The sequence below is a fragment of the Henckelia pumila genome, chromosome 2, assembly GCF_033568475.1.
Source record: "Henckelia pumila isolate YLH828 chromosome 2, ASM3356847v2, whole genome shotgun sequence".
Taxonomy (NCBI): Eukaryota; Viridiplantae; Streptophyta; class Magnoliopsida; order Lamiales; family Gesneriaceae; genus Henckelia; species Henckelia pumila.
The window spans coordinates 89316748-89342714 of NC_133121.1; the positions used below are offsets into that span (position 1 = coordinate 89316748).

At 38.7% G+C, this 25967-nt stretch overlaps 3 protein-coding genes across 4 annotated transcripts; all 3 read left to right on the forward strand.

The window, feature by feature from the left end:
- The first annotated feature begins 4968 nt into the window (after positions 1 to 4968).
- LOC140882937 (putative late blight resistance protein homolog R1A-3) lies at positions 4969 to 15511 on the forward strand. 2 transcript variants are annotated; one of them, XR_012150300.1, is made up of 3 exons: positions 4969 to 7413; positions 7792 to 8459; positions 15376 to 15511. XR_012150300.1 is itself a non-coding variant. In XM_073289201.1 (2 exons), the coding sequence occupies exon 1, from the start codon at positions 6383 to 6385 to the stop codon at positions 7400 to 7402; it is 1020 nt and encodes a 339-aa protein (XP_073145302.1). In that variant the 5' UTR covers positions 4969 to 6382; the 3' UTR covers positions 7403 to 7413; positions 7792 to 8666. The 2 variants fall into 2 exon arrangements, 1 of the variants encoding a protein (XP_073145302.1); XM_073289201.1 differs by lacking the exon at positions 15376 to 15511 and having other exon boundaries at positions 7792 to 8666.
- On the forward strand, positions 5602 to 6275 carry LOC140877886 (putative late blight resistance protein homolog R1A-3). Its single transcript, XM_073281485.1, has 3 exons — positions 5602 to 5883; positions 5998 to 6089; positions 6203 to 6275. Exons 1-3 carry the CDS (start codon positions 5602 to 5604, stop codon positions 6273 to 6275), a joined length of 447 nt encoding a protein of 148 aa, XP_073137586.1.
- Positions 15512 to 16256: 745 nt separating the features above from the next.
- LOC140882809 (putative late blight resistance protein homolog R1A-3) lies at positions 16257 to 19538 on the forward strand. Its single transcript, XM_073289014.1, has 2 exons — positions 16257 to 19126; positions 19330 to 19538. The coding sequence occupies exons 1-2, from the start codon at positions 16262 to 16264 to the stop codon at positions 19360 to 19362; spliced, it is 2898 nt and encodes a 965-aa protein (XP_073145115.1). The 5' UTR covers positions 16257 to 16261; the 3' UTR covers positions 19363 to 19538.
- The last annotated feature ends 6429 nt before the right edge of the window (positions 19539 to 25967 follow it).

The following is a 25967-nucleotide window of genomic DNA, read 5'->3' on the forward strand; positions in this document are numbered from 1 at the left end:
ATTTATCTTTAGATGTTATTTCGCGGACGAAATATCTAAAGGTGGGGAGAATGTAGTAACCCGGAACCCATTTTAAGATAATAATATGTTAAACATGATTAAGGGTTGGTAATTGATCTATTTCGGAGTGTTATTGGACTTCGGAAGAGGAATTTGGGCTTTTGACTTTGGGCCAGATCGAAAGCTCCGATCCCAGTTCGGAAGCTCCGATCCTGACCACTTCGAAAGCAGATCGGATGCACGGTAATCGGACGTTCCGATCAGGAACGGAGGTTCCGATCTCAGCCAGCCAGCAATGCTCAATGACTCAGCCGTGAGTTTTGACAAGTGTTGATCGGGGGTTCGATCGGAAGTTCCGATCCCGGAACGGTGGTTCCGATCCCGATGTGTCGGACATGCACAGAATGAGCTGGAATCGGAAGCTCCGATCCCGAGATCGGTGGTTCCGATTGTTGCCGAGATTTTGGCTATAAATAGGGCTCATTTGCTTCAGTTTTGAAATACGAATTCCCGCGTTTCCTTCTTCAGTTATATAGTGTGAGATATACACTTGAGGGCCCTATCGGTTAATAGTGAGGTTCTGAAATAACCACGGTGAGGTTATAGTCATTCAGGACTAGCGACTCCAAAGGGCTAACTACGGACGAAGGTATGGTTCGGGAATCTATTTAAGTTTTGGGAGTACTTATTAGCTTAGTTAAGGCTTATAGAATTTATGTAGTGATACGGTGAACTTTTGAATATAGGCTTGGAACCTAGGATCCTATTATACTTGAACTAGCCTAGAGGTACGTACACATTGACTGAGATTGACAGCGAGTATACATGTTTATATGTTGCATTTATTTGGCATTATTATATGGCATGATGTATGTTTTATCGTTTTCTATACTCATATGTCATGTGCATATACACGTTGAGCCTATTTCTTGTTATACCTGATTATAGAGCCGCTCAGCTCTATACTCGATAGTCTGTCACTGAGAGTACCGCGACGGCGGGGGCATTTATGTCTGTCTACTCTGGTGTACTAGACGAGTGTGGTTGCACCCAGAGGTTGATCCGTGCGGTGGCAGCACTCATATGGCGCCGGTACTGAGCATGACTTTTCAGATGACCCTGTACCAGTCATCATGTTGCATGCATTATATACATATGTTTACTCATGTCTATGTACTGGGCTTAGCGCTCACGTCCTAGTTGTTATCTTGGACACCCTATTCCATGGGGCAGGTCGCAGGATGGACGGAGCTGGTAGTTCAAGGCAGGACTAGGGAGCAGGAGCTTTGAAAGTTTTTATACAGCACGATTTACTAGCTGTATAATGTTTACTTTTAATAATTTCGATATGGTTGTATCACTACAGATTTAAGCCTGGATTATATTACTAAGCTGATATGTAAATTATGGATTATGTTTCCGCACGTTTTTACTCTGTTAAGTATTTTGCTGTATTAAGTTTAATGCATGCTATTAGTTGCCAGTTAGTAGGTGATTCCATGTAGGGTCACTACACGGCGCCAATTGATGATGTCGATTTTTTCCTCCGGGTTCGGTCTGGTAGAGTGGATCTCCAAATCTTCAATAAATCAGGTCGGGTCGGGTAGCACGTGCTCTGCACAGACAGAAGCTAAGTTAGAGGGCGCCGAAAGTGTTTTTGGCGTGACCCCTTCGATTCCTAAGTCAGTGCTCGAAAAGTGAAAAGAGCTTGACTAAAAGTAAGAACAAGAAAATATGTGGGCGTGAGTGTGTGAACAAGAAGTGAATAGAAGATATCCCTTCTTAAACCATGAACCATACCTGTATTTATAAGGGCTTGGAGGGGTAGATTACCTTGTCAAGGTAGAACATGTGTTAGAGTAGGACTCTACTCGGGTAAGAGCCTTGACCAAGTAGAATTCTAATATTATCTTAGAGATAATATCAAATCTTGTATTTATTGAATATTATCCTTATCTATTGTAGATCTTCATGCGTCTGAAAATATTGGAAGGTTCTAGATATTGGGCCCGTCCTGATCCCGGGTCGGGCTCCAACCATGCCAGTTAGGGCTCAAGCCCATGAACTCATAACTATGATCTCATTCCCTAACAGGGCCATTTCAGACTGGGCTTTTCGTAAAATAAACTAGATGGACCTCAAAATATATTTCCAAAAATATGGATTATTGGGCTCGGATCGGGTTAGACCCGTATATTTTTTAGGGACATCAAATATATATTGTGCATATATAAGCTAGCCAAATTCGAGAATCGTTATAACCAGAGACAGAGTCAAGGGGGGCCAATGGGGGCAGCCGCCCCCCTCAATTTTTAAGGTGAACAAGGGGTAGGGCCGTAGGGATAGAGGGAGTCGGTGGAGCATGGTAGGGTGGGAGAAATTGCCCAAATTTTTTGATTTATTTTTTCCTTTAAAATTAAAATATATTTCTTAAATAAAGATTAAAAAGTTAAAAGAAATAAAAATAAAAATTGTACATTGAAGTTTTTTATTTTTATCTAAGTTATTTATTTTTTGTTTGACGATTTTTATTGTGTTGAAGTAATATTTTGTTCTATAATTATCTTTTTCTCGAAATATATGTGTTTGTTCATCTTGCTCATGGTTCGATAAAACGGTCACGGAACGGGTGGAACTGTCCTTCCGAAACGGGAACGGTAGTCGTCACGACAAAGTTTCGGGTGAAAACGATTGATTAATATAACACTGTTTTTATTTAAAATATCGGCGATTTCGCGAACGTCGCGAAACGAAACGACGATTTCACGGATTTCGCGGCCGTCGCAGAACGTTTAAGGTAATTTTTTCAATTAAAATTTTAGCAAATTATATAATTATTTTTATTTTTATTATAAAAAGATCTCGTGACGATAACCGCGACCGTTTCATGAAATTTCAATGAATTGGAACGACAGTTTACGCGACACTCTCCGCAACTGTGAACCATGATCTCGTCCCCCCTATCTGATTTTTCTGGCTTCGTCCCTGGTTATAACATATATTTATTTATTTAGTTTTATATATTTGGAGAGTGGATTTACACATCTCTCGAACTCGAGACATATCCAGATCGATTCGATAAATGTCATTGGGTCAAGATATATATGTGACCCCGACCATATATAATAACATTAATTGGGAAGATTATTGTTGTGTAAGAGATTGAAGGGCCCAAAAATACATTTCTGTCTAGGACAACTTTATGGTTAAAGAAAAACTCTAATTTTCAAGAATTTCTTGCACCTCAATAGCATTTAGTTGTTTTGGAGATCATAATTTATAGGTTTCCGATTTCTTTCTGTTTGATTTTTTTTTTTGAAAAAAAAAACCATGTATTTTTAATAAATTCAGGGCGAGTCCAAAACTCTTTTTAACTAGTATTTTTTACATTTCGTTTTTTTAACGAAGAGAATAAATAATAAATTGTAAAATTAAAAAATAATAAAAATATAATGTTTTTCTAAACAAATATTCACAAAAATATATAATATATCTTATAAAGTGAGTGTTATTTTTGTAAATAAAATAATATCAAATGACACAGAATGAGCTTTTAATGGCTAGAATAGAGGAACCGTATAAAATGACTATTTTGCCCAATAATTTTTATTTTATTGAAAATTAAGTTAGAAGATAATGATAATTTCAAATCAAACTTCACCAATTAATTGAAAGTTTTTTAATTAAAGGGTCTCTACTTTAATAATATAGTAAGATAATATACCACAAACGTAATCATTTTTATTTATATCTTTGTCCCGAATTCACGAATTTTAAAAATAAAATTTCCCGATTCATATGTGCAAATTTAATTTCCGGCAAAACGTGTGAGTTTTTTACTTAGTGTTTTAAAAGTGTTGTTTAGGTGTTAGTTGGTTGTTCATCGCCTCGATTTTTAAATAGTTGATGTCTTTGGGTGTTAGTATTACATTAATCGATTGTTTAATCGCTGTGTAGGGAGCTTAAAATTCACTTAGATTAATATATATAATGTTTTTAATTTTAAATTTTTTTAAAAAATATTATTTGTCCATCAATTTGCATCGGATAAAGATGAAAAATCTTCCATGAATTTTGATTTTGAATTAGGTAAAAAATAATTATTGGAGAAATATTAAAATTAATAACAAAATTAGATATTTAGGCCTAAAAAAACCACCTAGACGGTTGACTAAGTATCTAAGAGTAATGCTACATGTACAATCAAATTTGTACAACACATTTTATACCATAAACAAAATCAAATACAAAAAAATTATTTATTAAATCTCATGATACATTCAAAACAAAATCTCACAATATAACATCAAAATATCACGATATAATAACAAAAACTCCCGATATAATTATTGTAAATATCATTGTACGATATATTGGTTGTACCTCTAGTACTAGAATAGTACTCCCTCCGTCTCATTTATATTGTATTCTTTGAATTTTTACACAGATTAAGAAAAATGTATTGGGAAAACAAATTTTATATAAACTTCCTATTTTATCCCTATTCAATGTATTAAAAAATGAATGCACAATTTTAAAGGTGTAGTTAATAGGGGTATATTAGTAAAGAAGTGTAAAAAAAATATTACTAAATATGATATATGACTATATATTTGGGACAAATAAAAAAAAAACGTGGACAATATAATTGGGACGTGACAAATTTCTTTATTCATTCTTTATCAAACATCTACTTTGACTTTGACTTTGACTTTAATCAATCAATCGAGAATTTCCGAAATCGTTAAACAAATTGAAAATTTGAAATTGGTACACTTTATTGTATAAATAAAGGAAAATCCCTTCATATTTTTATTTTTATTTTTATTTTTATTTATTTTGGGTCAACTCCTCGTAAGTATGCCATAATTAATTGAGGTTTGTGGCTCGATCAATTTTGTTTCTGCAACTGAGATAGATGAGGAATGGAATATGCTGCACTAGTTTCTCTCAAACTGACTCTTGAACAAATCTTGCTGCAGCAACCTTATCACTATTCCATAACTTTCGAGAAGCAACGAGTCGAGGATTTCCATTCGAAACTCGAATACTTGCTGGATTTTCTTGAAAACAAACCCCTTAAAATCGAAGAAAGAACTTCTTTCCAAGGAAGAATCACAGATTCTGCCTACCGAGCATAGGATTTCTTTGATCTCCATCAAGCCAATCTCTTGGGCCCGGTTAACATATCTCAATTCAAGAAGGAGCAGGCCCTCAGTCGCATTTCTCTGCTAGAAAAAGACGACTTCCAAAACGTAGAGGAGGAGTTCGATTCCATATTAGAAGATTCTGCAAAGATAAAACAACTAACATTAGTGATTTTCGAGCTTCGAATTCTTCGAGTTCGGGTTCGAGTAACAAGAATCTGATGGTGGGATTTGAGGAACAGCTGGTGCAAATTAAGAATAAGCTTACCGGGGAACCGGACGAGCTAAGTATGGTCTCATTGGTAGGAATGGGAGGTATTGGTAAGATTAGACAACTCTTGCTACCAATGTTTATACTGATCCGTGTGTTGCATGTCACTTCGACGTTCGTATTTGGGTTACTGTATCTCAGTCATATAGCACGAAAGATATCATGTTACATGTCCTACATTCGATGGACAAATTGACAGATGAAATACGAGGAAAGGATGCGGATCTGTTGGTTGTTTGTATACACAAGAACTTGAAGGATAAGAGGTATCTTGTGATCATAGATGATATATGGGATACTAGAGCTTGGGATTTATTGAAATTCTCATTTCTGAATGACAGTAATGGAAGTCGGATCGTTTTCACGACTAGACTGCACGATGTGGCTGCCTATGTTGGATCTTCTGAAACCTATGAGGTTCCTCTTTTAAGCACTGAACAAAGTTGGACTCTGCTTTGTGCTAAGGTTTTTGGTGGTGAATCTTGTCCTTCCGAGTAACAAGAAACCGGGATGAAAATCGCACGAAATTGTGGAGGCCTGCCTCTTTCTGTCGTGGTGATTGCTGGGCTTCTCTCCCAGGTGAAAATGACACGAGACGAATGGAAAAAGGTTGCAGAAAATGTAAGTTCACTTGTGTCTTCAAGTGGAAATCAATGTTCGGAGATATTAAGGTTGAGTTATGAGTACTTGCCTCAACGTTTGAAGGCTTGCTTTCTTTATATGAGCGTTTTCCCAGAAGATTATGAGATCCCTGCTTCAAAAGTAGTAAATTTATGGGCTGCAGAGGGATTCTTGAAACAAGACCGACTCAACAGCTTGGAAGAGGTGGCCGAGAGGTGTTTAGAAGAGCTCGTTGAAAGAAGCTTGATTTTACCTTATAAATTTAACTATGAAAGTAAGATCAAAACGTGCAAAATCCATGATCTTCTGTGGCATTTTTGTGTGAAACAAGCGAATCGAGGAGATGTTTTCGTATGTGGCAAAAAGCTATGCCAATGTATTGCCATACAATTCACACAACCAGCGCCGTACAATCATTCATCCGACGACATTCAAGGGTCGTGCTGATCTTTTATACTCCACACCATCACTTTCATATGCCCGATCGTTCATAATCCTAGGAAAAAATGACTTGTCCTCGCCTCTGTTTCTAAAGTTTAGACTACTCAGGACACTAGATGCTAGCCAGGTAAGCTTTCTTGAATTCCCTTCAGAAATCTTGGAACTTTCGAACCTGCGGTACATTGCTTTCAAGTACAAAGGGAACATACCCGGATCGATATCCAAGCTCTTGAATCTTCAAACTTTGATTATTCTTCAAGACTATCGTTTGTTTGAAAGAAAAGTCGAATCTTATTTACCCGTAGAGATATGGGACATGCTTCATTTGAGACACGTCCATTTCTTGCAAACTTCTTATCTTGATCCAGCTGGTGCACCGCTGATTCTCAATGATCTACAGACTCTTTCAGGAATAAGGAATTTGAGATTAACTGTGGATATGTTAAAAAGAATTTCAAACATCAAGAAACTCGAAATTACATATGATCCTCTCAGTTGGGAAAAAGGATTTTTGTACTATCACCTTGAGAATCTCATCCATCTACACCAACTCACAACATTAACAATCAATTTGTTGGTGATTTTTGGTTCGAACATGACCTCAGAACTAAAGTTTTGGTTCCCTCCATCTCTTAAGAAGTTGAGTTTAAGAGGATGTGAGATCCCATGTCACAATCTGTCTATTATTGGTTCGTTGCCAATATTTCAAGTGCTGAAACTGAGAGACCATGCTTGTCGAGGGGCCGAGTGGGAGCCGAATGAAGGCGAGTTCTGTAAACTAGAAATCTTGGTACTTAAAGAACTAGACTTGATGAATTGGAGAGTTGATTCTGAACATTTTCCGAGGATGCAGCGGCTAGCTATTCAAATTGTCGGAACTTGGTGGAGATCCCATCTGGGATCGGGGAAATTTCGACGCTGACGAGGATTGAGGTGGATAATTGTCATGAATCTTTAGTGGCTTCAGCAAAAGATATATTGGGGATGCAAGAGAGCTTAGGAAACGATGAGTTTCAACTAGTTTGCTCTGAGTTGGGGAATATGTTCGAATTTCCAGTGATTATTTCGCCATGAGGCATTGTACAAGTACTTAGTACTTGTGCATAAATATATGTGTGTTATTTACTTTTACTGTTAGTTAATTATTCTGCTGCATAGTGTTATCTTGAAGTGTTGACAACACTGAAAGATAACACACACTCAAAAATTTTTTTGGTATTTCTGTCATTTCATACTGTCCAAACCTTACAATTGGCGTCAGAGATATTCACTTGACGATACTAAGTGTGATTTTGTTTTTGTGTTTGACAGGACATCAAAATGGAGATACCTTATTCAGGAACTGCTCAACGTCCTCCAATCTTGGATGGATCCAACTATGCTATGTGGAAAGTAAGGATGCGTGTCTACATCAAATCGATTGATGAAAAGGCGTGGCAGCGTGTGCTACAAGGATGAAATCCACCAAGGAGAACTGATGGAGAAGGAGATTTTCTCCTCAAACCAGAAACTGAATGGAATGCCGATGAAACTGCTGCTTCGAATATGAACAACAAAGCTCTTAATGCTATATTTACTTCTCTTGATTCTAATATGTTTTCACTGGTCACTAACTATGTATGTGCTAAACAGGCTTGAGAAAAACTTCAAATGCACTGTGAAGGATCCGATAGTGTGCGTCGAACCAAAAGAAGGATTCTCACTACTCAGTTTGAAAATCTGAGAATGGAAAAGAGTGAGACAATTGATGATTATGAACGCCGCTTGAGGAAGATCGAGAATGAGGCAATTGATCTTGGTGATGCTATTTCAAATGAACGCTTGGTGAGCAAAGTGTTGAGATCACTGCCGAAAAGATTTCAAATGAAGATTTGTGCCATTGATGAATCAAAAGACACATCAATTCTGGGATTGGATGAATTGATGAGTTCACTTCGAACATATGAGTTAGAGATGAATTTTGGAAAAAAAGGACAAAGGTAAGTCTATTGCACTTCAAGTTTCTAATGACTCATACAATGATTTTGTTGATTTTACACAGGGAGTCAACGAGTCTGACTTAGGAGATGATTCGATCGCCTTTCTTACCAAAAAATTTGTAACTACTTGAAGAGAATGAGAGATTATAAAAAACCTGGTCAGAAACTTAAAGTTTTGAATGCTCCTGCCATTGAAAAACCATTAAGGATTTGCGGACCAGAACAAAATACCATCCCTTTAAAGATTCAAAATCACTTTCAGAAAGAAGGAAAAACACTGACTATCTCAAAGAAGTTTGAGTCTGTAAAGTGTCATGAGTGCATAGGATTTGGTCACTATGCTAATGAGTGCCCAACCAGACTTCGCAAAGGAATGTGTGCTTCCCTAAGTGATGATGAAGATGAGGAAGGAACAGAACAAGGAGAAGAAGAGACTCACAATGCCCTTTTAGTTTTGGTGCTGCAGAAGAAACACAGTGTTATCACAGGTGTCACAACACTTGGTCACAACACTGACCAAAAGGTACTTTGTCTGAATGCATCTGTTTCTGGAGACTCAAATCAGGAAGCTGGTGACGTAGAACTTTCTTGGGATAATGCTTAGAAGATGTATGAAGAATTGTATAATGACTGGATATTAAGGACTAAGTCAAATTCTGTTTTAACAAAGGAAAACAGTAAACTGAAAGCTTCAGTGGCTAGACTTGAAGTTGTTCTGAGCAAGAAGGATTTAGAACTAGGCAAGGTCAAAGAAGAGCTTGGAAGAGCCAATTCAACTCTCGCAAAGTTTAATTCGAGCAAGACCAAGCTGGATTCAATTTTGATGATGGGAAAAGATGATAGAACTGGTCCAGGCTTTCAAAACAGCAAGTTTGAAGTAGGGGAGTCATCAAAAACTATTTTTGTCAAAGAGAACAGTAACTCTGCTAGTGTTCCAATTGCAATTCCAAAGGAAAAACCAATTCCATTGAAGGCACAAGCTCCTGTTCAAGGAAAAAGCAAAGGAAGCGTAGGTTTATTTGTCATTACTGTAACAAGTAAGGTCACATCAAGTCTTATTGTTTTAAACTCAGGAATGACTATATGTACTGGAATACCAGACAAGTGTTGCCATCAGTGTTGCCAACACTTAACCAGAACACTGCCTGGAAGAAAAATTCCGAGAAAAAGGTTTGGGTACCAAAAGCTAAATCTAGTTGTAATGTCGTTTATACTTCCTTGAAAACTAATGTTGCAGGTCATTGGTACTTCGACAGTGGCAGTTCACGCCACATGACAGGATTGAAGAAGTATCTTTCTGACTATGTTGAACAGGATAAAGGAAAAGTGACATATGGAGGAGGAGCCAATGGAAAGATTGTTGGAAAAGGAACTTTGAATGTAGAAGGACTGCCTAAGTTTCACAATGTTCTACATGTTAAAGGATTAAATGCTAATCTTATTAGCATTAGCCAACTCTGTGATGATGATATTTATGTTAAATTTGATAAGAATTTATGTCAAGTTTTTGATAAGAGTAATTCGTGTGTTTTGACAGGGTCTAGATCATCGGACAACTGTTATCAACTTGGAGAGGAACTTGCGTGCAAATTCACCAAGGTTGATGAATTGAATTTATGGCATCAAAAGTTGGGACATGCCAACTTTAAAGCATTGAAAAAATTGTTCCAGTATGATGCTTTACGGGGAATGCCAAATCTAACTTCTAGAGTTCCATATGTGTGTGGAGACTGTAAAAAAGGTAAGCAAACTCGTGTGTCACATCCTGTGTTACAACACTGTGGGACAACACGATGTCTTGAACTCCTACACATGGACTTAATGGGACCTATGGAGGTTGAAAGCTGTGGAGGTAAGAGGTATTCATTTGTGTGTGTTGATGACTTTTTAAGGTATTCATGGGTAAGTTTTCTAAGAGAAAAGTCAGAAACATTCGAAGCTTTCAAAAAATTGATCAAACAGATTACTAATATGTATGCTTTGAAGGTTATCAGGATTCGAACCGACCATGTTAAGGAATTTGAAAACTCATTGTTTGATCAATTCTGTGAAAAGGAAGGTATATCACATGAATATTCAGCACCTAAGACACCTCAGCAGAATGGCATTGCCGAAAGGAAAAACAGAACTCTGCAAGAGATGGCAAGGGTTATGTTAAGCTCCAAAAATATTGCAAAAAGATTTTGGGCTGAGGCTTTAAATACTGCATGTCATATATCCAATAGGGTATATTTAAGGAAAGGTTCTACTATGACATCCTATGAAATTCTCATGGGAAAGAGGCCTAACCTTAAATATTTTCATATTTTTGGATGCATATGTTATGTTTTGAATGATAGGATGCAGTTGGCTAAGTTTGATTCAAAAAGCGATAAGTGTTTATTTCTTTGATATGCTTTGAATATTCGAGCTTATCGTGTGTTTAACTTGAGAACTAGAACTATCATTGAATCTATTAATGTGGTATTTGATGATTATGCAGATCTGAAGGGGAAAACAATTGAGGACAATATTGATGATCTATTGGATACTGTTGCATCCCAGACTGATTCCAGTGTTGTCAATAGTGTTGTCCCACCTGAAAAATCAACCAGCACAACACTGAGTCCAACACTGAATATGAATGAATAGAGTACAGAAGATCAGGATGATTTTGAAGATGAAATACAAGATGCTGGACATAATGTACCTAGCAAAATTCAGAAAACCATCTTACTTCACAAATCATAGGAGATGCACAAGGAAGGATGCAAACCCGAAGAAAGGAAAACGTTGATTATCAAAAGATGAGCGGGTTAGTGTGCATGACTTCCGCATACTCCCAGGTAAGACATTCTTGCTTTGTGTCTAGTATTGAACCAAAAAATGTTGGTGAGGTTTTAAAAAACGAGTTTTGGGTCAATGCTATGCATGTTGAACTTGGAATGATGTGTGGATCTTAGTTTCTTCACCTGATCATAGTAATATCATTGGAACAAAGTGGATTTTTAAGAACAAAACTGATGAATCAGGAAATATTGTAAGAAACAAGGCTAGGTTGGTAGCTCAAGGGTATACACAAGTTGAGGGGGTGGACTTTGATAAAACCTTCGCACCTGTAGCCCGTATAGAATCTGTTATATTATTGTTGGCAATTGCATGTCACATGAAAATGAAACTTTTTCAAATGGATGTAAAAAGCGCATTTTTGAATGGAATTTTGAGTGAAGAAGTTTATGTAAGACAGCCTAAGGGATTCGAAGATCCACATCATCTTGATCATGTTTATAAGTTGAAAAAAGCCTTATATGGATTGAAACAAGCACCTCGTGCTTGGTATGGAAGGCTCACGGAGTATTTGCTTGAAATTAGATTCAAAAAAGATGAGGTAGATAAAACACTTTTTATTCAAAAAGTACAAGGTAACATTCTTATCTGTCAAATCTATGTTGATGACATAATTTTCTGTGCTTCATCTCAAAAACTTGTAAATGATTTTGTTGAAAGCATGACTGCTACCTTTGAAATGAGCATGGTAGGTGAGTTGAATTACTTTCTAGGATTACAAGTGAAACAAATGAGTGATGGAATCTTCTTGTGTCAAAGCAAATATGCTAGAAATTTGATAAAGAGGTTTTGTACTGATCATGTTCGACATATGAAAATACCAATGTGAACTAATGAAAAACTGTACAAAGACAGTGTTGCTGACAGTGTTGACAACACTCTGTACAGAAGCATAATTGGTAGTTTGTTGTATTTAAGTGCAAGTCGACCTGATATTATGTTCAGTGTGTGTTTGTGTGCCTGATATCAATCTGATCCTAAAGTCACACATATGAAAGCTGTAAAACAAATTTTGAAGTATGTTGCAGGCGCTTTAGACTTAGGGTTATGGTACACTGAAGAAACCAATACTAATTTGGTAGGCTATAGTGATGCTGATTGGGCAGGAGATGTTGATGAGAGGACAAGCACCACGGGTGGTTGTTTTTATTTGGGTAACAACTTGGTTTCATGGTATAGTAGAAAGCAAAACTGTGTGTCCCTTTCCACTGCTGAATCCGAATATGTGGCAGCGGGAAGTTGTTGTTCTCAATTAATTTGGATGAATCAAATGCTACAAGACTATGGTCTTAAAAGTGAAACACCAATTGTGTACTGTGATAACTCAAGTGCTATAGATATATCAAAAAACCCAGTACAACACTCTCGAACTAAACACATTGACATAAGACATCACTTCATTCGAGATTTAGTTGAGAAGGACATGATCCATATGGAGTTTGTCGGGACTAATAACCAACTGGCCGATATTTTTACAAAAGCATTAAACTTCGAGAGATTCTCCAGTCTTAGGAAATCTCTCAACATGTGTTCTTTATAAGCACTCACGGTTGCTGTCCTTAAGTGTTGCCAACACTGACGGACAACACCAATCATGCATGTGCATTTTTTGGACTTTAGGCATACTACATATTCATATTGTTCTATGTTTTGCACTGATTGATAATACTGACTGACACTTTGTAGTTCTTCTGTCAAAGGCACACTTGCCATGAAAATATGCTTTAAACCACGAAGTAGTTGAGGGATGTTCGTGTATTCCATGATCTTGTCCCATGTGAAAAGTGGTTTAAAAAATTAAAAAGCATGGTTTGATAAAATTTCAGTGACCAATGTCGTGAAAATCAAACTAAAATCGGAAGAAAATTGGAAAAAGCTACCTAAAAGAGTCCAATGAAGACCGTTCTTTTAGTGTGAAGGCTACCACTTCTGAATCAATACAAAAAAAAGAAAAACATGGCTCTGAAAGTGTGACAAATTCAAAATTATTTTGAAGACTACAGTGTTGTTGGGAAGTGTTGCCAATACTGGTACTTAACACGTGCTGCACATACTTTGCATGATTCATTTTTGATCTAATCTCATTACATTCTGTTTTAGAAATAAATTAGGTTATGCATTTTGCATTTATTGTGATCATATCGTGCTCAGGGTTAAAAGTTCAAAGACGAACAAAAATTGGAAAAATTGCCCAACTTGCTGAAAATTGAATTGATTGAAATTGAATATGTTCCAGTGGCATTAAAACTTGATGTAGAGTTATTTATTTTTGGGAAATATTGATATATTCTTAAGTGAGAGTTTCAGGGTATCCTTAATTAATTAAAATTAATTTCCTTATTTAGAGAAATTTTTTACCCGTTGGAGAATTGTTACCGTTAGGGGGAGATTCTTAGTCTGATATGAGAGATAGGGGCTTTTGATTTTTTTTTTTTCCGTTTGAACCCCATATCCCTATATATTTTTAAGCAATGTAGAAATTGATCTTATCGTTTTCAACCTTTTGTAACTCTCTCTGCAAAAAAATTCTCTGAAACCCTTAATTTCTAAATTGTTTATAATGGCAGGCAAAGCTTTCGATTCTCATGATATACGATCGGAGATGGGATATCAAGAGGAAGACAAGCCTTCGGAGGTATCTTCTGATCCTATTCTCACGATTGTACCTGCTGCCGTTCAACCTACACCGTTGGCAGAAATTGCTCCAGGAGAACCCGGGAATGAAATCAACATTGAGAATCCTCTTGATTTTTCGGTGTTGAATCGTGTGTTTTCAAAACAACCAATAGCGAGAAGATCAAAGCGCCAAGCGGGCTTCAACACCGATTTTACTACCAATAAGAGATTTCGTGGTAAGGGGGAGACTTCACGTCCTATTTTGGATGATCCAGATTTCTCATCTGGAGATGATTCTGCGGATCAGAATTTTGAGATGGTTGCTAGGACAAAAACCGTTGTTGCTGAAAAGGCCAAATCAAAGAAAGGAGATTCATCTAGTGGTGATGATTCTTCCGATGAAATTTCTACTGATGTGGCTTCTACTGAAAAAGAGCCATCTAGCGCTGCTGTTGCTGATGATACCACAAAGCCAACCACAGAGGCTCTAGTGTCTACTGATGAGGAAATTTCACTAGCCACTTTCATGGCGAATATTCGGAAAACCAAGGCTAAACCAGTTGCACCTTCACAAGTTCCATCTGATGGTGATGAACCAGACTATGAAATGATGCAAGAGTTTGAGAATAACCGGCCCCAGGAGTCTGATAGTTCATCTTCTTCGAGTTCTGAGGAAGAAGATTATGAAGATGCTGCTTTTGATGGTTCTGAAAGTTCTGAGGAACAAGCTGCTGATGACAGTGTCGCCAACACTGAGTCTATTCCACCCATGACCATTCATAACACTGCCGTGATTATGTTGAATTCTACTGCAATTCGTGCTCAAATGGCTCATGCTTAACTAAAAATTGCACAAGCCAAAGCTGATCTCGAGTATTATGAAGCCTTAATGGCTGAGTACAGGACTAAAATTGGAATAACAGGGCCCTCTGGACAAAAAAGGGGAGTAGGATCAAGTGTTGATCAAGCTGAAGATGAGAAAGATGATTAGTAGTGGTTGATCGTAATTGGTTTTAGGATTTTTTTTCTTATCCTTATCTTTTATTTTTGTTATTTATTATTTTGCTCTGAGTTAGTAATATTTTTCTGAGTTGATTAGGTTGTGCTCCTTATTACTCTCTGATATGATATTAAACTATTTGCTACTCTGATCTAGTAAGTGTTGAGAGTTGGTGTGGCCAACACGACCGCACAACACTATGTTCTGAGATGATTAAATTCAGGGGGAGCTTTATTTGCATAAGATAGGGGGAGTCATTTGCAAGTGTGTGTGTGTGTTTTGTCCAGAAAGTAAAAAAAGGGGAGTTTGAAAGAACATGTCTTGCACATGTCTTTTAAATTATTTCCTTATTGCATTCAATTTCTATATTTATAGTTTTGCCTTTCTTAGAACATGTTTTAAAATTGGTAATATCAGATATATCTTGATTCGAAATATTTGATTATGATGATATATTGTTTTCATGCTTTGTAGGTTCTTATTTATGGAAACATATTGAAGATCTATTTATAGGAGTGCTTGGACCGATCGAAGAAAAAGAACAAGAGAGAAGAGAGTGAAACGTAGAGAGCAAAATACATAGAAAAATTACTGAAGAAATTCTAGAGTGTTGAAGATCTATCATTGAAGAATTTCTGAAGAGATACTACTGCTATGTTGTGTTGCCGAGTAGTGTTGGAAACACTGAAGAACACACGAGTGAAGTGTTGTTCAGAAAGTGTTTCTTTGGTTTTCGTTTTTCGGTTTAGAACTTCCTATTGATGTTTTATTCTAGTTTTTACTAGTTTTTAGGAAGTCTTTTATTTTTTCAATCTGTTGAGAAAAGTAAATTTTTTGTAAAACAATCACTAGTTGGTTTTTGTAAACTGATTTGATTTTCTAGTGATTATTTCGCCATGAGGCATTGTACAAGTACTTAGTACTTGTGCATACATATCTGTGTGTTATTTACTTTTACTGTTAGTTAATTATTCTGCTGCATAGTGTTATCGTGAAGTGTTGACAACACTGAAAGATAACACACACTCAAAAAGTTTTCTGATATTTCTGTGATTTCATGATGTCCAAACCTTACATTTACATAAGATATTTGGGCTAAAATCTCGTTTGAAAAACTAGTATTATGGGTTCCATCAATAATTTTTTTGTTTTCGTACGTGGAACCTCCCGGGATAAAATCAAATCCTACTCCCACGTTTGACCAAGTCATTTGAGTTCTCAGAATCTTTCTTCAGAAGTTGTTGCTGTTGACTTATAAATGAAACGACATTGCGTTAGGTAAAATTTTAAATTGTATAATGTATTAATTCGTAGTGTTTGAATTCCAGGCCATTGATGATGCGTGATAGGATAAAGTTCAATGCATGTGGGAAGCTCTTATCTTTATCACATAGAGGAGAGATTGGATACCATGGCATATGCAGCTCTGAATTCTCTAGCCATGACTCTTGAACAATATTTGCAAAACCCAGATCCCTATTCAAATATTCATGTCGAGAAGAGACTTCTTGAATCTCTCCTTGGAAAAATCGAGTTCTTGCTAGTATTTTTAAAAGATTCATCAGATAAAAGCAATGAAAGAATAGCCTGTTTGGAGAAAAGAATAAGAGATGCAGCATATGAAGCTGAAGACATCATAGATTTGCAACTAACCAATCAATCTCCTTCGACACGATGCACTTCGTTCTGGATTAAGGCCATAAATTGTCTCTTGCCACTGTTTGCTGGACTCAAGAAAGATGTGCCTGAGCTCGAGAGTTACGAGAAGGAGATGAAGCTCAGGAAATACGTTCTGAATCTGGAGAATGAAGACATGAGGATCATGGCTGAGGAATTCGATTCCATAACGGAGGAGGTGGAGAAGTTTAGAGACGAAATGGGCTCTAACGTCACAGAAGAATTAGCTGATTCTGCAATGGAACATGTGCCAAAGATTGACAAATTTGGCTTATATGATTTGCAGTCCAGGAGTTCTCTGCGGGCGGGTGGATCAAAACATGCTCCCGATCCATATAATTTGGTGGTGGGAATTTCTGATGACTTGATGCAAATCAAGAATCACCTTACTGAAGAATCTTCCAAGCTCCAAGTTATCTCAATAGTTGGGATGGGGGGAATTGGTAAGACCACTCTTGTAACTAGTGTTTACAATGATCCGTACATCATGTATCATTTTGATATGCGGGCATGGGTCACTGTATCTCAGTCATATCATACTCGAAACATCTTGCTGGGTATACTGGGTTCGATTACAAGTTTGACAGATAACGTATACGAGGAGAGGGATGATCAATTAGGTGATCGTCTCTACAAAACTTTGATAGGTACGAGGTATCTCATTGTTATAGATGATATATGGGATATTCATGCTTGGGAACAAGTGAAAAGGATATTCCCAGATGACAATGCCGGAAGCCGAATCATCTTGACAACTCGGCTTGCTGAAATTGCTGAATATGCCAGCTCTTCCGGACCTATTCATCAGATGTCTCTCTTAGATGAAGAGAAAAGTTGGAATCTACTCCATGCTAAGGTTTTTGGTGAACAACCTTGCCCTTGGGAATTGAGAGGGATTGGGGAGAAGATTGCATTGAAATGCAAAGGACTTCCCCTTTCACTTGTTGTGATTGGTGGAATACTCTCCAAGACAAATATGACACAAGGAGCGTGGGGTGAAGTTGTGTGGAATGTAACTTCCATCGTGACTTCAAGTGATCAATGCTTGGAGATACTGAAATTGAGTTACAACTACTTGCCTCAACACTTGAAGGCTTGCTTTCTTTATTTGGGTGTTTTCCCTGAAGATCATGGGATCTTGGCTTCCCAACTTACCAAGTTATGGGTTGCAGAGGGTTTCATAAAGCAAGATCCGAGTGGAAGTTTGGAAGTGGCCGCAGAGCGGTGTTTGGAGGAACTTGTCAAAAGGGGTATGGTGTTAGTGTCCAAGCATAATTCTCAAGGCAAAATCAAATTGTGCAGGGTCCATGACCTCTTACGTGATATCTGTGTGACACAAGCAAACAAGGAGAAGTTCCTACATGTGACGGAATGGTATGTCAATATATTTCCAGAAGGTTCATTTAGTCAGCGGCGAATAAGCATTCATCGCAACAATATGAGTGACTATCTGTTTAGATCCACGCCTTCAATTGCATTTAACCGTTCCCTTATATTTATTGGACAAAACCATACTAGCTCGAGTGTTTTTTCAAATTTCAAGCTACTAAGGGTACTGGATGCTATCAAAGTAGACTTTTATTTATTTCCTTCAGAGATTCTGCAACTTTCGAATCTGCGGTACCTTGCTTTGAGCATGAGCTCCAAGCGGCATATACCTGCATCAATATCCAAACTCTGGAATCTACAAACACTAATTATTTGTCAGGAATTAGATACGCTTTGGTTTAAAGATATACCGATGGAAATTTGGAAAATGCAACACTTAAGGCATGTAGAGATAGCAAATGCTTGTTTTCTTGATCCCGTTGGTGCACAATTTGATATTGATGAGAAACTTGCAAATCTTTCGTTCTTGCACACATTGGCAGGAATTATGAATTTGAGATTCAATGAGAATATGTGGAAAAGGATCCGAAACGTCGAGAAACTGGTAGTATCATATGTGCCTTCTGTCTTTTTGGGAGAAGGGTGGGCAGAGTGTCACTTTGAGAATATGCTCAATCTTCATCATCTCAAAACTTTGAAATTTCGAATATACCCGTCCGCCTTTTTCATCAGCTCCTTTCCAGCATTGAAGTTGAAGCTCGCATTCCCACAGACTCTTAAAATGCTGACTTTAAGTGGATGTGCAATGGCTTGGCATGATTTGACAGTTGTTGGTTCATTACCACATCTTGAAGTACTTAAACTGAGAGATCATGCATGTTGGGGGCCAGAGTGGGAACCCAATGAAGGGGAATTCTGTCGACTAAAACATTTGGTTCTCGAAGGTACCAACTTGAAGCACTGGAAAGCTGATAATGAAAGCTTTCCACACCTCGAGCGCCTCATTCTTCGGATGTGCTATGAGTTGGTTGAGATACCTTGTGGGATGGGAGAAAGTCCAACTCTTACTGTGATCGAGTTGTTCGATTGCAAAGATTCTGCGGTGACTTCAGCACGACAAATACTCGAGATGCAGCAGAGCTTGGGAAACGATGGTTTTCAATTTGTGGTCCATTCTAAATGGAAAGACAAAGATTCAATGCGCTTTCTTGCTCCAAAGGTAGAATTCTCCTTCTCCATTGTCTCAGTTTGGTAAAATTAAGCTTCCTTGATCTGTTAAAAACACTTTTACTTTCAGATTTAAAGGAATCAAGCAATCACCTTCATATGAAACTTTACGAAAATAAAACTCCTTTTCAGAGATCAAAATTCAATTTTTGCTGACAATTTTTTTTTTTATTTTTTTTTTTCTCATTGTTGCAGTTTTATCAGTACTACAATAAGAGAAGGAGCTAGAGGGGCGCCCCCAGGAGCATAGCTGAACTGGCAAAGGCCTTGGTGAAAAAGAAGGTGATGAGTGTTCGAATCCCGTAAAAGGTGTATTTGGCCTTGTTTATCGCGCTTGCGAGCCTTCCTCTCCTTGGGTACTTACCTGGCCAAGCATAACCCTGATTTACTTCCCTTCACGCCGGGGCTTGGGGCGGCTCTGTGTGGGGCCCTTGGGGGTGGGACTCACCTTTTTTTTTTAGAGGGGGGCAGTGGGGCCGTCGGTCCCACTCAATTTTTCCAAATTTTTTTTTATATATATCTATTATCTATAATATTATATTATATTATATATCTATTATCTATTTTTTATCTATTATTATTATTATTATTATTATTATCTATAAATATGTAGCTTTAATTGTAAATTTATTTTGGTACCCTTATTAAGTGTTTTTCTTATTGATTTTTTTTTCTTCATTAATTTTTGTGCATTATTAATTTGTTTGGTTTTGTTATCGTATATTATTTTTAAATTCATTGATTATTTTAAATTTTATCAATAATTTTTACTTTGGTATCATTGTTAATTTTTTTACTTTTATATATTTATAAATATGTAGTTTTATTGTGAATTTACTTTGGTACCCTTATTAAGTGTTTTTCTTATTAATTTTTTTTTCTTTTCTTCATTAATTTTTGTGCATTATTAATTTGTTTGGTTTTGTTATCATACATTATTTTTACTTATTAATTGTTTTTTTTATTTTCTCATTCATTATTGTGCATTGTTTGTTTGTTATTTTCTCATTATTGTCATTAATTAACAAAAAATTATATGTTTAAAACTATATATCTAAATAAAAATATCAACTACATCATGTGATTTAGTTTCTTATATCTATTTTTTTTTAAATTTTACAGTTTGTATTTAAAAGTCAATTAAATAAAATCCGGTCAAAAGATTAATGTGTATATCTTTTGTTGTTTAATTTTTTTTTTTAATTTCGTAATTTTAGATGTAGTAGCCCAGTTCCAATTTACAAGATTAATGGTTAATTATGTTTAAATCTAATAAATATTTGTTACCAAGAGCACAAGTCAAGGTCAAAGAATACATGACATGAATGAGCAGCTCGGGTCGGTCATGAGCAGCTCGGGTCAGTCATGAGCAGCTCGAGTCGGTCATGGTTGATCAACAAGGGCTCGGGTATAGAGCTAGGGCTCGGGCATAGAGCAAGGGCTCGGGTATAGAGCTAGTGCTCGGGTATAGATCTAGGGCTCGGGCAGGGAGCTAGGGCTCGGTCATGTATGTGTGTGGAGTTTGGTTTGAGCTCGGGTCTTTCCCTTGGGGCTCGGGTCGGGGCTTAGGGTGCTCAAGAAAGTGTTGTGCAAAGCCAAGGTAGTGTTCGGTCATGAGAAGAGCACATGGTAGGTAGGTCGGGAGTGAACACGTGGCTGAAGCAAAAGCACGATTAGTGTCCTGCCAGGTGTCACGCACTCGGTGGACAGCTGTCCCGGCTCATCCTCTATAAATAAAAGTCGAGGGTTCGGTCATTTTACACCATTTCACCTCACTTCTTAGTTTTGCTCGGACCAAGAGTAGCTCGGGAGTTCGGGAAGGAGTAGCTCGGGGCTTGACCAGGTGCAGTTCAGGTCGGGGCTTGACCAGGAGCAGTTCAGGTCGGGTCAGTCTTGAGACCGGGTCGGGTCGGGCTTGGACCTAAGGCAGTTAGGGGTTGTCTTCTTCCAACTTAGTTCAAACTACGGTGTTAGGTATGAAAGTACTGTTCGAGATATCCTGACTGAGTATGCATGTATTATGTGACTGCATGATTTATATGTCATGATATTATGCTGCATTCATTTGCATATTGCTGTTATCTCCTTCGAGATGTCTATTAGTAGGGTTGTACCCTATCCTGTTAGTGGATGGACTTCCATCGATTTGGGTCCGGTGTATCCACATGTACTCGGTATGGGAGCCACCTCCTGAAGCGACGACACAGCGTGCTAAATACCAGGGCCCGGTCTATCTCTGTTATCTGATCCTTGACCTCGAGTCTGTAGGGAGTTCACTTTGCATGCATGTATACTCATGCTCTCGTACTGAGCGTTTTATGCTCACGTCTCGTACTCTGTGTTCTGGACACCCTATTCCATGAGGCAGGTTTGCGTTTGGACGATGCGGGTGGGTCCAAGAGGGGCAAGACAGTGGATGGCCAGCTGGAGCTTTGTCTAGGTTTTATTTATGTTATTATTGGATTGATACAGCTATTCGATCTGGTTGTATAATATTTGGGTATTTACAGATTCCTTCCCTTGGGATTGTATATTGTTATGGTTTCCGCAGTTTAAATTCTGATATCTGTTTAATTAAGTTAATTTCATGCCTAAGCTCTGTTTAGTAGGTGATCCGGGTAAGGGTCACTACATTTATGGTATCAGAGCATGCAAAAGAATTCTTGGGATTTAGTCTCATCTTGAGGTATTTTTGTAGATGGCAAATCATGATGACCGGAGTTCTCATGGCAGTGTTGGTGGGCGTTGGGGTGATGCCGACCGGGAGCCTCGTCGAGAACGGCGTCATCGTCATCATGACGACGAGCGTTTCACTGTGCGTCGATTCTTAGCTATGGGTCCTAAGCCCTTAGTTGGAGGTGAGTCTCCGGAGGATGCGGAGAACTGGTTAGACCGCATGGAGACGACTTTTCAGACTTTCCAATGCACCGAGGAGCAGAAGGTGAAGACCCTTGGCTATCTTCTGGATGGGCGTGCGCGCAGGTGGTGGAGGTTTACTTCTGCACCTTTTGTTGCGGCGAGAGGAGTGGCCACCTGGGCCGAGTTCCGCACAGCTTTCCAAAAGCGGTATTTTCCTCCGGCACTCCGTCAGTCGAAGGCAGGCGAGCTACTGAGTCTGCGACAGGGAGCCATGTCTATCGATGAATATCAGCAGAGGTTCTTTGATCTGCTATCCTATTGCCCCGAGATTGCTGATAGCTCAGAGATGAAGTATAATCTGTTCCTTCAAGGCCTTAACCCTGAGATCCATGACCGTGTGGCGGTTGGCGACGACATGTCCTACGAGGGTTTGGTGAGCCGTTGTCACCAGGCGGAAGACAGCATTCGGTGGAACAGGTCTTTCCCTCAGTCGAGGCCTGCTAGTTCTTTGGGTCCCCGTGCCCAAACTTTCAAGAAGTCTGGATCTTCTTCTTCCTCTGGTTCTGGAGGTGTTGTCCGTTATGGTAAGAAGGACAAGTGTGATCACTGTGGAAAGAACCATCCATCCGACAAGTGCCGTAGAGCTTCTGGAGCTTGTTTTCGTTGTGGAGAGACTGGTCATATCCGGAGGGATTGTCCACTGTCTGGGGGAGGCGGTTCCGGTTCTGGTTCAGGATCGGGTTCTCAGGCCACCGTTCAGCAGAGGTCACAGGGACAGTCTGCTGGGAGTTCTCATTTGAGGCCACGAGCTTCTGACCAGGTGTTTGCCCTGAGACATGATCAGGCTGTGGAGGAGAATGAGAAAGTTATCGCAGGTACATTTCTGCTTTATGGTATACCTGCTCTTGTATTTATTGACACTGGTGCATCTCATTCCTTCATTTCTGCACGTTTTGTTAAGAGACATAAGTTACCATGCATTGCACTAGATGTAGTGATGTCTGTTTCTACTCCGACGGGCCAATCTGCTTTGGCTAAGCATCTAGTGATGGGTTGCCCTTTAGAGTTTGAAGGGAACATTCTGTTAGCGAATCTCATGGTCCTAGCGATGGACGACTTTGATTGCATTTTGGGAATAGATATGTTGACTACCTATCGAGCTTCAGTAGACTGCTATCAGAGATTAGTACGCTTTCATTCGGAGGGAAGTGAGAGCTGGTTTTTCTATGGTAAGGGAGCGCGACCCCCGATGCCTTTAGTATCAGCTTTGAGAGCCTGTCAAGCTCTAGAGTCTGGCGGGGAAGGCTACCTTATCTATGCAGTTGATTTGTCCACTGAGAGCATTGGGATAGAGAGTATTCCTGTTGTGGATGAATTCCCAGACGTTTTTCCTGATGAGATTCCGGGTTTTCCTCCTGCTAGGGAAGTCGAGTTTGGCATAGAGTTGATGCCGGGAACTTCGCCTATTTCTAGAGCACCGTATCGTCTGGCTCCATCAGAGATGCGTGAGTTGAAGAATCAGCTACAGGATCTTTTGGACAAGGGGTACATTCGTCCTAGTGTATCTCCTTGGGGAGCTCCTGTTCTCTTCGTGAAGAAGAAGGATGGGTCGATGCGGCTGTGCATTGACTATCGGCAGCTGAATCGAGTCACTGTGAAGAACAAGTATCCGTTGCCTCGTATCGATGACTTGTTCGATCAGCTGCAGGGCACGTCAGTTTACTCCAAGATTTACTTGAGATCTGGGTATCATCAGTTGAGAGTCCGTGATCAGGACGTAGCCAAGACTGCATTCCGTACTCGCTATGGGCATTACGAGTTCCTAGTGATGCCATTTGGTTTGACTAATGCGCCGGCTATATTCATGGATTTGATGAACCGCGTCTTCAGGGAGTATTTGGACAAGTTTGTCGTGGTCTTCATTGACGACATCTTAGTGTATTCGCGTAATACGGAAGAGCATGTTTAAATAAAATTACCCATGATACGCAAAGTATCCGGTACTGCTTCCTCCGCCTGCATCACATAGACTCGTCCGACAGCATTCTTCTTGGGACAGTACAGCATAATGTGTCCCGGTTCCTTGCAATGGTAGCACATGCCTGATCCCTTCATGCACGGTCCTGGATGGGGCTTCTGGCATTTATGGCAGAGAGGTAGTGCTTCTGCACGAGGAACGATAGCTCCCTGCTGTCTCGGTGGATTTGGGCCCTTCAATGGCCCAATGGACTGCTTCTTTGCATCCTGCTGTGGATACGACTCGTGGTACGATGGTTGGAACTGCCTTTTCCTCTGCTGCTCCCTCAAGATCTCCTTCCTACCATCCTCGGATCGTAGTGCCCTACTCATCGCTGCCTCATAAGTGGTGACGTCCATCATTCGTACATCATGCTTGATCTCCGCCCTAAGCCCATCGATGAACTGTCTCATCTTCTCCTCGGCACTATCAGCAATCAGGGGCACAAAATGACAACCCCTCTCGAACTGCTTGATATACTCAACCACCGTCTTGTCCCCCTGCCGGAGACTCATGAACTCCCAAATCATTCGGCTGCGCACATCCTCAGTAAAATATTTGGCGAAGAACATCCGCTTGAGCTCCTCCCATGTCAAAGTCTGTGGGTTCACACCTCGAACTGCGCCCTCCCACCAAAGGGCTGCATCGTCTTTCATCATGTACACCGCGCACTTTACTTTATCGGCATCAGTGAGTCCCATATAAGCAAATATGGTCTCCAAGGAACGGATCCACCCCTCAGCCACGAGTGGATCAGTGGAACCAGAAAACTCCTTCGGTCCTTTCTTCTGAAACCGTTCCGCAACATCCTCGTCGTGTGTAAGTCGGGGTCGTGCTGCATGTTGCTCCAACAGTGCGGTGATCCCTGTCATCATATTAGAACTGGCCTGCTCCAGTGCTGTGAGCGAATTTTGCTGAGGAGGAGTTGGAGGATTCCCGCGTCGGTTCATCTGTCTAGGAGGCATACTGCACCACCACATATTTCCCCACGTAAATCGCAATGCATAACTAATATTTATGACTTTAAGACTGTCGTAACTTTAAATTCTCATTTTCATAAATCATTGAAAATATAACTCATGTGTCCCATGCATAAATCATAATTTAAAACACTTAAAACTTACAGACTGGCAGTGCGGCTTCTGAGCTCCGAGAAGCAGACTAGTCACCCTCCAAGGACCATGACTCTGATACCAAATGAAACATCCTAGAACTTCTAGTGAAATTTATTTTTTTTTAAATCTCTAATTATAAAATAATGAATATAAATATATATATGCCCATACATATATATATCATACATAAAAATAACTTTACTTAATTTAAAATACAAATACACAAAGGATACAATAAAAGTACACGCATGCAATCAAATACTTAAAATTAATTACTAAATAATAATTTATAAGAATGCCATAATAAAATTCCTAAATAATATTTCTTTCACAAAAATTCAGGAAAACTTAGAAAATAAATACTTAAATATAAAATTCATGCATATACTGAAAAATCTATAATAATAAAACATATGCGGAAATAAATGTTCTAGTCTCAACATAAAATTCATCTTAGAGCAATGGTCACGGGTTCTAGCCGCCTGGATACTCATACGCCCTCGCCGCCAGTCGGGAACACATTAACTTCATTAACATTCTGCTCACCTGCACCATTTAAATCTAGTGAGCCTAGAGGCTCAGCACGTTCTATCCTTACATAACAAAATGAAACCACACACAAGCACACATCATATAAAATACGTGAATAATAATTATACGTGCATGATCTTAAAATTATATGCATATAAACATAAATAAATAATCATACTGCTAAATCATCATGTTATAACATAATTCATCATACTTTATAATTTTCGTAAAAATAACATATCATGATTTCTTAGTTCTCAACAGGTCGTATCCATGTCGGTGGCATCATACTGAGCGATTGATCAATCTTA

Bases quoted from the DNA above. Each gene is read 5' to 3' on its own strand.
- LOC140882937 (XM_073289201.1), top strand. From the start codon at position 6,383: ATGTTTTCGTATGTGGCAAAAAGCTATGCCAATGTATTGCCATACAAT.
- LOC140882809 (XM_073289014.1), top strand. From the start codon at position 16,262: ATGCATGTGGGAAGCTCTTATCTTTATCACATAGAGGAGAGATTGGAT. The intron at 19,127-19,329 runs GTAGAATTCTCC...TCATTGTTGCAG, and splicing joins TGCGCTTTCTTGCTCCAAAG to TTTTATCAGTACTACAATAA.
- LOC140877886 (XM_073281485.1), top strand. From the start codon at position 5,602: ATGGACAAATTGACAGATGAAATACGAGGAAAGGATGCGGATCTGTTG. The intron at 5,884-5,997 runs GTTTTTGGTGGT...CTTCTCTCCCAG, and splicing joins GGACTCTGCTTTGTGCTAAG to GTGAAAATGACACGAGACGA. The intron at 6,090-6,202 runs GTTGAGTTATGA...TATGGGCTGCAG, and splicing joins CAATGTTCGGAGATATTAAG to AGGGATTCTTGAAACAAGAC.